At 40.0% G+C, this 12,164-nt stretch overlaps 1 protein-coding gene across 1 annotated transcript in view; it reads right to left on the bottom strand.

Moving 5' to 3' along the window:
- Window positions 1–11,462: 11,462 nt before the first annotated feature.
- LOC134575460 (alpha-2-macroglobulin-like) overlaps window positions 11,463–12,164 on the bottom strand; it is a 143,148-nt gene continuing 142,446 nt past the window's right edge. Inside the window, exons 35-36 of the mRNA XM_063434754.1 lie at window positions 11,810–11,851; window positions 11,463–11,608 (exon numbers count right to left, since the gene is read on the bottom strand). Of these exons, the coding sequence (XP_063290824.1) occupies window positions 11,466–11,608; window positions 11,810–11,851 (185 nt within the window). The 3' untranslated portion in view covers window positions 11,463–11,465. The remainder of the gene's footprint in view (window positions 11,609–11,809; window positions 11,852–12,164) is intronic.

Below are 12,164 nucleotides of genomic sequence, written 5' to 3'. Positions count from 1 at the left end.
TTTTTTCAGGGTGAATTTTATTATAATATTACAGACAATATAAATATAACACTTAGTTATTTGATGACCTTTATTTTCTATATTCTTGTCATACAATAGGATGTCATTTTTATTGTGTGTATCAATTTACTTTTTTTGCTTAATAGGTTATAATTGCATTTTAGTTGGTAATAGTGCCCACCAATGTCATTTTAGACAGTCAAGAGGTAATATCCAAAAGCATTGAATTCCAAGGGGTATTAAAGCCCTTGGATCATATACAGATGTGAGCCTCTGATGAAGTGTGGTGCGTTAGGCTGCTTTGCATCTGTCTGGAAGTGTGCACTGGAGATCAAGGCACAATGGATGCAGGACAGCCCAATGGTAGAAAGCATGCAGCGTTCCGACAAGTTACTTCCATCCCTATCTCTCTCTCAGCTGGAAGGAGTTTGGAAAAGGATGGCATGCAGGTGCAAACTAGCCGGGGACTTTGCCTGCTATTACAACTACGTGCAGGAGACTCAGTACAGAATAGAAAGTGCTTTTAATAATTCACACGTTTTCAATAAAATATTACAGAGAGCACTATGGCTCTTTTCTGTTTTCTTTTATAGATTGATGCTGTATTCATATGTCCCTGGATCTAGTGTAGATGTCCAAAGGTTGATGTACCAATGCTGTATTGTGGATGCTGCTTATGGGTACTACATTACCCCAGCTGCCATTATAGCAGGCACCTTCTAATGTAAACTATGACATTTTGATACAATGTCTAGCGATACAATACAAGTACTGTGTCAGTTAAAGATTTTGGCTGCAATTGTTTCCAAAACATTTAAAACTGCTGTATCTAACACTTTATTTTAGAACTGAGACAATAAAATGATTGTTATTATAAATAATTTTACCTTTCACTTGAGAATGATTTACACATATTTTTATGTTTCAATTAGTATTTTTATTTGTATGTGTTTTTCATTTGTTTTCAATTAATTTTTTGATCATGATTGTTATTATTTTTTGAATTGTGTACACTAGTTTGAACTTATCTTGGACCATTGTCAATAAGATTTTACCTGTATGTTTTACAGGTAAAATTATATATATTCATTATTTAATATTTTTTCCTCCTTTTCCTGAGACACCATTCCTGGTTTAGCACTAGGGTTGCGGTCCTTGTTGCTTTTTTAGTAATCATCGTGCTGCCTACATTGATATCAATACATTTGTGAGACAAAATACTTTAAAGAAATCACAAATTATTCTGTGATTCTAATTGGAAAATAAATAATACAACTAAGACCACAGAGAATATGTCTCCTTTAGAACTCACTAATCTTAAACCCAAATCCACCTTTTATCCTTCAATGTACAAGTATGGCTGCCTAGAAACCTTTGAGAAATTGGTCATCAAAGATCTAGAAAGAATAAGAAGCAATAGATTTCACCACAACAACTTTTTGAGGAAAGAAAAGAAATCCTTAAAACTACTCAAAAATTACAAAAGTATAGTAATTATCTTCAGCAAGAGGGCACAGCTATGGGGACTAGATTCTCCCTTAGCTACGCAAACGTATTCAACGTATTCAAAAGTTGCCACCTGGATTTAACTAAGCAAATCAGTAAGAGCCTTCTATTGGATAGTTACTGTATGGGCAATTATCTTCCAACTGGCAACAAGTTGTTTAACCCCAACTGATGCAGTTAGTAGCTTCTCATTTCTTAAACAACCATGTCGAAAGACACATCCCATGGTCATGGAAAATATGTTAGTCTGTTTGAGAAGGGTCAAATCATTGGCATGCATCAAGCAGAGAAAACATTTAAGGAGATTGCAGAAACTACTAAAATTGGGTTAAGAACTGTCCAACACATTAATAAAAACTGGAAACATAGTGGGGAACCACCAGTGATGGGTGCATCAGGGTAAGAAGAGAGGCAGATGAAGTTATACACCCATCATGCCTAGTGCCTACTGTACAAGATTATAGGGGCAGTGCTGTGATCTGGGGTTGCTGCAGTTGGTCAGATCAAGGTTCAGCAACATTATGTGCCCAAAGAATGAGGTCAACTGACTACCTGAATATACTGAATGACCTGGGTTATCCAACAATTTATTTTTTCTTCACTGATGGCACATCATATTCCAAGATGACTATGCAAGGATTCATCGGGCTAAAATTGTGAACTAGTGGTTCAGGGAGCATGAGACATCATTTTCACACATGGATTGCCACCACAGAGTCCAGACCTTACCCAAGTGTGAATCTTTGGGATGTGTTTGAGAAGGATTTGCTTAGTGGTCCGACTCTCCCATCATCAGTACAAGATCTTGGTGAAACATGAATGCAACCCTGGATGGAAATAAATCTTGTGACATTGCAGAAGCTTTTTGAAACAATGCCACAATGAATGTGTGCCGTAATCAAATCTAAATGTGGTCCAACAAAATATTAGAGTGTGTGACCTTTTTTTTGGTGGTGACATTTTTTTTGGCCAGGCAGTATATTTACATATAATTTTATATGAATAAAATCTAAAAAAAAATTGAGAAATTAAGATTGTTAGCAATTTTCTCAGTTGTATATGGAATTTTAACTGGGAATGTAGTTATACTGTTAGCATTTACTGCAATAAAATACACATATTTGTGTTCAGCGATGTCTCATGAATATATAACAGTACACCCCATCTACAGGTTTTGTGGGGTATTGGAAAGTTACAGGATCAAATATAGGGCTTTACCCCTTTTCAGTTCTTTTATTCATTAAAATTTGCCAGATTGGTTTGCTGGACATATGTTGCCTTTGAGACTGTATGGCAGTCCAGGAATGGACATTACCGCCATAATGGCATACCATTTGCAAGTAGATAACCAAAAGTATTCAAAATGAGTTATGTTCAGACTTTTTTGTATTCATTTAGTCACAAGTCCTGGCCAAAGTTAGCGTTCATATATATATATATTTTTTCATTTTTCACATATAAACTGCATTTTTACCATTAATATAATCAGTATTATACATTTTGACACTCTAAAACACTCACATTGTGTAGTGTAAGGTCTTGAAAGTACAACAGTACTCCCCATGTACAGGTTGTATGGTGTTTTGGAAGGTTACAGGGTCAAATATATGACTAGCCCATTTCTGTTTTTGCAAATTGAAATTTGCCATATTGGTCATGTTGCCTTTGAGACTGTATGACAGCCGATAAATGAAAATTAACCCCACCATGGCATACCATTTAAAAAGTAGACAACCCAGGGTATGTAAAATGTCCAGTCATTTTAGTAGTCACTTAGTCGCAAACCCTCGCCAAAGTAAGAGTTCATATTTGTCTTTTTGCTTTTGTTTCACAAGAACTGCACTTTTACTGGTGATATCATAGTTGTGATCAGTTTTACTGATCATTGCATCCAAAACCTCAGGATTAAAGTTCTTAAAGGGCATTTCAAAGACTCTTGTGAACGAAAGACATTTGAAATGAAAATGATCACACATTTCAATATGAGAAATAAAGGACTTAATGTAGACTGGCTTTCTCACACACTATCAATATTGTATATAAACACACATCTTAATGTGTTATATAGTTCTTTTTCAGTACTCTCACTTAATTTTAATTTGATCAATTTATATATATGTATACATATATGAAGTTATATATTTGCATACTCTGCTCAGCTGTTTTTTTTGTTTGTTTGTTTTCTTTTTAACTAGCGTTTTGACCCTCCTCTGTTTATTTACTTTTTCTGGCTATTCTCAGCCAATCTGCAACTTTCACTTTCAGGCATTTCTTCGGCTATTTATGACACCCCCACCCTCCCCTCATTAGTTGTTTTAAGTGTTAAACTCTATCAGATTGATCAATATTGCTACAGACCAGAGGAAGAGAGGAAAACTATTGAAAGCTTGTCTTTGAAATATTATGTTAGTCCAATAAAAACTGTATCATTGCATACTGCAATACTCTGGTATTTTGGCAACACACACATACACATACGTGTGTGTGTGTGTTTAGCAATGTATTAACTATATATATAATTATGAAATGATATGAAACCTGGGCCTGCACGCACCTGAACATGTATAAATGGGGTGCTGCTGGGGCCAATTTATGCAATCTTCATGCAAGATCCAGCGCACGCACTCATCCACTAAACAGTAACTCTAATGCTCACAGCTGAATATATTGGTGCTGTGTAAATTGTCAGGATCGGGACAGGGATCCAACACGCAGAGTACAAACAGTAGCCAGATACGTATACCGGACCTTAGAATGGCCGGACTAACGTAAGTAGTACAGTATAGAATGGTCAAAGACAAGCCGAGGTCGAGGGTAACAGAAGACAGGTAAGCGAGAGACAAGCCGAATCAAGGGTAACAGAGATAAGCAGAGTAAGGTAAACAAGCCGGGTCAAAACCAAAAGGGATAATAGAATACACAAGCACTGAGTGACTAGAACAAGCTAGAACCACGACAGGGCAATGAGCTAATGAAAGAAGCTCTGTTAAATACCCTGTTCAGAGCAGTAACCACGCCTCCAAGGCGTCCTGATTGGTCCTGCAGCCATTGACTGACAGGTTGTTCCGGGGGAGTGTCCTGATGACTACTTCCTGCCTAGATGCTGTAAAAGGCAGTCACTCCCTCGCGGCCGGCCTAGCATGACCGGATAGACCGCGGGGAAGGGAGCCATCAGACCGTCTAGATGGAGGAACAGCTAAGTCTCTACCTCTTTCGGAGGTAGAGACCACAGGTACCCTGACAGTACCCCCCCTCTCAGATACGCCCACCGGGCGGAATGAACCGGGACGAGATGGGAAGCGAGAGTGATACGCCCTGCGGAGACGGGGAGCATGAACATCCTCCTGAGGTACCCAACTCCTCTCCTCAGGACCATATCCCTTCCAATCAACCAGATATTGTACTCTCCCCCGGGAGATTCGAGAATCAATAATAGAGTTAACCTCATACTCCTCCTGACCCTCCACCTGAACAGGGCGAGGAGGGGCTATTGTGGAGGAAAATCTGTTACATATGAGTGGTTTCAGCAATGAAACGTGAAACGAGTTCGGGATGCGTAAGGTATTAGGAAGAGCTAAACGATACGCAACTGGATTGATACGGGTCAGCACCCTGTAGGGTCCAATATAACGAGGAGCGAACTTCATGGAGGGCACTTTTAAACGGATGTTCCTCGTGCTCAGCCATACCCTATCACCTGGAACAAAGACCGGAGCCGCCCTTCTACGTTTATCAGCGTGTTTCTTGACCAACATAGAGTTGTGCACAAGGATTTGTCGAGTTTGATCCCACAACTTCTTCAAATTGGCAACATGAACATCAACCGACGGCACCCCCTGGGAAGGGGAATCCGAAGGAAGAATAGACGGATGAAAACCATAATTCATGAAGAAGGGGCTTGAATGAGTAGAATCGCAAACGAGATTGTTGTGTGCAAACTCCGCCCAAGGAATCAAACCGACCCAATCATCCTGGTGTTCAGAAACAAAGCATCGTAAATATTGTTCGATTTTCTGGTTGGTACGTTCAGCAGCTCCGTTAAACTGAGGATGATAGGCAGAAGAAAAGTTTAATTTAATACCAAGTTGAGAGCAGAAGGACCTCCAAAAGCGGGAAACAAATTGGGAGCCTCTGTCCGATACAATTTGAGAGGGTATTCCATGTAGGCGAAAAATCTCCTTAGCGAATATCTCTGCCAATTCGGGAGAAGACGGGAGTTTAGGCAGGGGAATGAAGTGTGCCATCTTAGTAAACCTGTCAACCACGGTGAGGATAACAGTCTGTCTTTTAGAGATAGGTAGATCGACAATAAAGTCCATGGCCAAACAGGACCATGGTTTTTCTGGAACCTCCAAGGGGTGCAGGAATCCACATGGAAGCGTATGGGGTTGTTTGGTTTTAGTACAAACTTCACATGCAGCGATGAACTCCTCAATATCCCTCCGTAAAGCAGGCCACCAGAAGTCCTTAGAGATCAACGCGTAAGTTTTGCGAATACCAGGATGTCCCGCCATCTTGCTATTATGTAAACACTGTAAAAGTTCCAGTTGAAGAGCAGGAGGAACGAAATGACGGCCCGCAGGAGTCTGTTTAGGTGCTAGATGTTGCAACTTAATGATCTCGGCCAGTAATGGAGAATGAATCCTGAGATTCGTATTAGCAATAATATTGCATTTCGGAACTATAGAAGAAAGAAGTGGTTCAGGTACAGTAGAAGGTTCATATTGGCGAGATAATGCATCGGCTTTAGAGTTTTTAGAACCAGGTCTGTAAGTCAGTACATAATTGAAGTGAGTCAGGAATAAGGACCAACGAGCTTGTCTAGAGGATAAGCGCTTAGCCTCCCCAATATAGGACAAGTTTTTGTGGTCCGTCAAAATCGTAATAGGGTGTAGGGTCCCCTCCAACAAATGTCTCCACTCCTTTAAGGCTTTAATGACTGCTAACAGTTCCCTTTCCCCAATGTCATATCTGCTCTCAGGCCCAGAAAATTTCTTAGAGAAAAAACCACAAGGGTGTAACGGTTTATCCACCCCTAACCTTTGAGACAGAACAGCCCCAACTGCTGTCTCAGAGGCATCGACCTCGAGCAAGAAAGGCAGAGTCGTATCAGGATGGACTAGAATGGGAGCCGAGGCAAAAAGTTCCTTGAGAGTCTTGAAAGCACCAAGAGCTTCCTTAGACCAGAACTTAGTATCAGCCCCTTGTTTGGTCATATTGGTAATAGGCGCAATGATAGAGGAATATCCTTTAATGAAGCGCCTATAGTAGTTGGAAAAACCAATAAACCTTTGGATAGCCTTGAGTCCTTTGGGCAAGGGCCAGTCTAAAATAGATTGGAGTTTTACAGGATCCATTTTAAAACCCTCCCCAGAAATCACGTATCCAAGAAAGTCTACCTGAGACTGATCAAAACTGCACTTTTCCAATTTGCAATATAGACCATGTTGCAGCAGCTTGTGTAATACCTTTCTGACCTGTCTATGGTGAGTCTCAATCTCCTTAGAGTGTATTAGTATGTCGTCCAGGTAAACAATAACACAATCATGCTGAAATTCCCTAAGTACCTCATTAATCAAATCTTGAAATACTGCAGGAGCATTGCATAGTCCAAATGGCATAACAGTGTATTCGTAAGGCCATACCGGGTATTGAATGCCGTCATCCACTCGTGACCTTGCTGGATTCTCACCAAATTGTAAGCCCCTCTGAGATCTAACTTGGTGAAGATTTTGGAGCCCTTAAGACGATCAAATAACTCGGTAATCAGTGGGATAGGATAGGCATTTCTGACAGTTATTTTATTCAAGCCTCGGTAATCGATACAAGGTCTCAGCGTGCCATCCTTCTTCTTAATGAAAAAGAACCCAGCCCCGGCCGGAGAAGAAGACCTCCTGATGAATCCCTTTTCTAAATTCTCCCGAATATACTCCTCTAGAACCGAGTTTTCCTGAACAGACAAAGGATATACATGGCCCCTCGGAGGCATAGTGCCGGGTAGCAGCTTAATCTTACAGTCAAATGACCTGTGTGGAGGCAAAGAATCGGCATTCTTCTTGTCAAACACTGCCCTTAAGTCTAGGTAAAGGTCTGGTATTTGTCTTTCTGTGGACTGAGTAGGATTCTCCGGTATGTTAATATTAGCTAATGGAGAAACCTTGCACAAACACCGATCCTGGCAGCCCTGGCCCCACGAGAGTATCTCTCCTAACTCCCAATCGATAATAGGGTTATGTTTTTTCAACCATGGGTACCCCAGAACTATGGGAACGGAAGGAGACGAAATGAGCAGAAGAGATAAATTCTCCACGTGTAGGATACCAACATTTAAATCAATGGGTACGGTCTCACGAAAGATAACAGGGTCTAGTAGTGGTCTACCATCTATGGCCTCAACGGCCAAAGGTGTCTCCCTTAGCTGGGATGGAAAATTGTTCTTACTAGCAAAGGCTTGGTCGATAAAATTCTCAGCAGCACCGGAATCTATCAATGCCATAGCCCTTACTACTTCCTTCCCCCAAGTTAAGGAAACTGGTAGCAAAAGCCTGTGATCCTTATAATTAGGAGTAGAGGACAAAATAGAAACACCCAAGGCCTGTCCTCTAGAGGGACTTAGGTGCGAGCGTTTCCCGGGCGGTTAGAACAGTTCGAGAGTAAATGACCCTTGGCTCCACAATACATACACAAACCCTCTCTTCTCCTGTGCTGTCTTTCCTCCTCAGAGAGGCGGGTATACCCTATCTGCATAGGTTCAGTAAGCAAAGATATCGTGGAGTCAGGACTTGGAAAAGCAGGAGCTAACCTAAAAGAAGGTCTCTGGTTCCTCTCTCGAGTGTTCTGTCTCTCTCTTAGACGTTCATCTATACGAGAGATGAACGAAATTAAATCCTCTAAATTCACAGGGAGTTCTCTGGTAGCAACCTCATCAAGGATTACATCAGATAGGCCATTCAAAAATACATCCATATACGCCTGCTCATTCCACTTGATTTCTGCCGCCAGAGACCTGAACTCTAGTGCATAATCCACCAGTGTTCGGTTCTCCTGTCTCAGGCGCAACAGTAATCTGGCTGCATTAACCTTTCTACCTGGAGGGTCAAATGTTCTTCTAAAAGCAGCTACAAATGCGTTATAGTTATAAACTAATGGGTTATCGTTCTCCCATAGTGGGTTGGCCCATCTCAGAGCTTTCTCAATGAGTAGGGTGATAATAAATCCTACTTTTGCCCTATCTGTAGGATAAGAGCGAGGTTGCAATTCAAAGTGGATACTAATTTGGTTTAAAAAACCACGACACTTCTCAGGAGCCCCACCATAGCGTACTGGGGGGGTAATGCGAGAAGAAGCACCCACTGTGGTTACCTCTAGACCTGAACAGACAGGAGAAACAGGGGTATTACGTATCTCCTCTGGTGGGTTATTGGCACAAGCTAATAGAGCCTGTAGCGCAAGCGCCATCTGATCCATTCTGTGATCCATGGCTTCAAACCTAGGATCAGGAGCAGCCAGCTGACTGTTTGTACTTGCAGGATCCATTGGCCCTGTCGTAATGTCAGGATCGGGACAGGGATCCAACACGCAGAGTACAAACAGTAGCCAGATACGTATACCGGACCTTAGAATGGCCGGACTAACGTAAGTAGTACAGTATAGAATGGTCAAAGACAAGCCGAGGTCGAGGGTAACAGAAGACAGGTAAGCGAGAGACAAGCCGAATCAAGGGTAACAGAGATAAGCAGAGTAAGGTAAACAAGCCGGGTCAAAACCAAAAGGGATAATAGAATACACAAGCACTGAGTGACTAGAACAAGCTAGAACCACGACAGGGCAATGAGCTAATGAAAGAAGCTCTGTTAAATACCCTGTTCAGAGCAGTAACCACGCCTCCAAGGCGTCCTGATTGGTCCTGCAGCCATTGACTGACAGGTTGTTCCGGGGGAGTGTCCTGATGACTACTTCCTGCCTAGATGCTGTAAAAGGCAGTCACTCCCTCGCGGCCGGCCTAGCATGACCGGATAGACCGCGGGGAAGGGAGCCATCAGACCGTCTAGATGGAGGAACAGCTAAGTCTCTACCTCTTTCGGAGGTAGAGACCACAGGTACCCTGACATAAATGCAGATCTATAAATTATAGTAATTTTAGTATCTTTCTCATTTCAGTTCTATATCAATCGTATTCCATTGCTATAAACTTCTTATCCCGGTGGTATACCAGTCTTTTTTCAGCATTATTGCCTTGTTCTTCTGCACTATATCCCTCTGGTTCCCGCTCTACTTAACCGTCTTATTAAAAAAAAAATACAAAAAAATATTATTTTAAGGTGTTTATTATCATGTTGGTTAAATCTGATGAAGTACATGGAGTAAATAGGATCTGTTTGTTTTTTGATGGAGCTAAAATACAACCAATCGGTAATTATTATAAATTGCTTCTACAGATGCAGTGCTGGTGCCACATGAAGATTATGATATAAACTCAGTTTCTTAATCTCCAACGTTTCATCTTTATTCTGAAAGACAAAAAAAGAATATCTCTTATAAAAACTAGAACTCAAAGTTGCAACACTAATTGGATTTCAGTACGTATTAAAATAAATAAGCATAATATAAGGATAGTTAAGATTGAAGAATGACAGGCTTTATACTCTTTTTTAAATGTAGGAAACAGAACCCACAGTTTATACAGTTTTTCTAATTTTTCTACTTTTTTTTTTTACTTTTATTTCTCCCTGTTAATCAATGTTTTAAGCTTTGCCCTTTCCAGTCAGTCTACAGAGCATAAAGAAAGGAAGAGAAACAGGACTGAAATATATTGTAATGTTTTATATAAACTGTAACAACAATAGCACAGAAATACAAAAAATGACACTTTACAATAAAACTGCCAGGCTCGATGTCATTTACAGTTTTCTATCTGGCTCAGTTTATTTTACACAATTAAAGGGACACTATAGTCACCTGACCAACTTTAGCTTAATGAAGCAGTTTTGGTGTATAGATCATGCCCCTGCAGCCTCACTGCTCTATCCTCTGCCATTTAGGAGTTAAATCCCTTTGTTTATGAACCCTAGTCACACCTCCCTGCATGTGACTTGCACAGCCTTCCATAAACACTTCCTGTAAAGAGAGCCCTATTTAGGCTTTCTTTATTGCAAGTTCTGTTTGATTAAGATTTTCTTATCCCCTGCTATATTATTAGCTTGCTAGACCCTGCAAGAGCCTCCTGTATGTGATTAAAGTTCAATTTAGAGATTGAGATACAATTATTTAAGGTAAATTACATCTGTTTGGAAGTGAAACTATTTTTTTCCATGCAGGCTCTGTCAATCATAGCCAGGGGAGGTGTGGCTAGGGCTGCATAAACAGAAACAAAGTGATTCAACTCCTAAATGACAGAGAATTGAGCAGTGAAATTGCAGGGGAATGATCTATACACTAAAACTGCTTTATTTAGCTAAATTAATTTAGGTGACTATAGTGTTCCTTTAACTATGTACATATTTACTCACTAACATAACCCTTGTAGCCTGTTGAGAGTATCCATCTTTTTTCCAGTGTGTTGTTAAATTTGCTCTCCATAACTGTTGAAACTTCTCCCAGCATGTCGTAAATCTGATTAATCTGTTATATCTGGTTCAGAGTGAACTATTAAAATGAATGTTTCTATTATTCTTTCTCTGTAACAGCTGCTCTCCTAGAGAGTTTGCCTGAAGTACATCATTCCTTCCCACAGGTAGTATTTTCACACTAAAGGCAAGCATGGAAGCTTTCAGAAGTGGGTTCTCCTGCTAACATGCATTTAATGTGTTAGCATATCTGTTAGGAATACTCTATTCACTATTTATCCCAACATCATAAAAGGTATTTTTTTTACTTTATAGATGTGAGAATTTCTGTTAGCACAATGCATAGATTTGTTCATTCATATTTAAATTTACTTTAAGAAATAACTGACCTGTCTAAAATTCACGGAAGAAACACCATGGTACTTGAGGGACACTTGTATCATAACAGCAATGTCTCTGGAGGCATTCTTCACTATTAATCGTTGGATGCCCACAGTTCTTCCTGTGAGAGGCATCTGATGGACAATGACCGTAGGCTACAAAAGAAAAAGAGGATAGTTGGTTGGAAACCACAAAGAACCAACAATCAGTAGATTTTACAATAGATATTTGTTTCCTTGTTATGAACATGAATTATAGAAAAAAAACACACATAGTCCCTTTGGATGGGAACCACAAAAACATTTTCTACAAGTATAAAAGTACAATGAACTATTCTTATGAACATTAATTATTACCTTTATGACAAGGAGAATTAAATTCCACCACTGCGTGATGCTCTGAAATAAGAACAGAGAATAATTTGAGAGCAGACCAAATGCATATATTACTCAATAAACACATACGTTTATAGACAGACACACAGCCATCTGATGATAACAGGGTACTTACAAAACTTGAGAAATGTTTATCAAATAACAGATGTAATAACAGATGGTTTGTATAACGTGAGAAAAATGAAAGAATTTATTGTGTGTCATCAGTTGTGTATGTTTTCATATCATATCATATGTTTGCTCTCATTTTCTTTGCTTACATCTCTGTGGCTATGCGGACATGTCTTTGTTTAACCATATTTGGAAGAAAATTGCT

This window comes from Pelobates fuscus, chromosome 10, assembly GCF_036172605.1.
Source record: "Pelobates fuscus isolate aPelFus1 chromosome 10, aPelFus1.pri, whole genome shotgun sequence".
NCBI lineage: Eukaryota > Metazoa > Chordata > Amphibia > Anura > Pelobatidae > Pelobates > Pelobates fuscus.
Note: the sequence above shows the minus strand (reverse complement) of the source record. Positions and strands in the feature narration are given on the sequence as shown.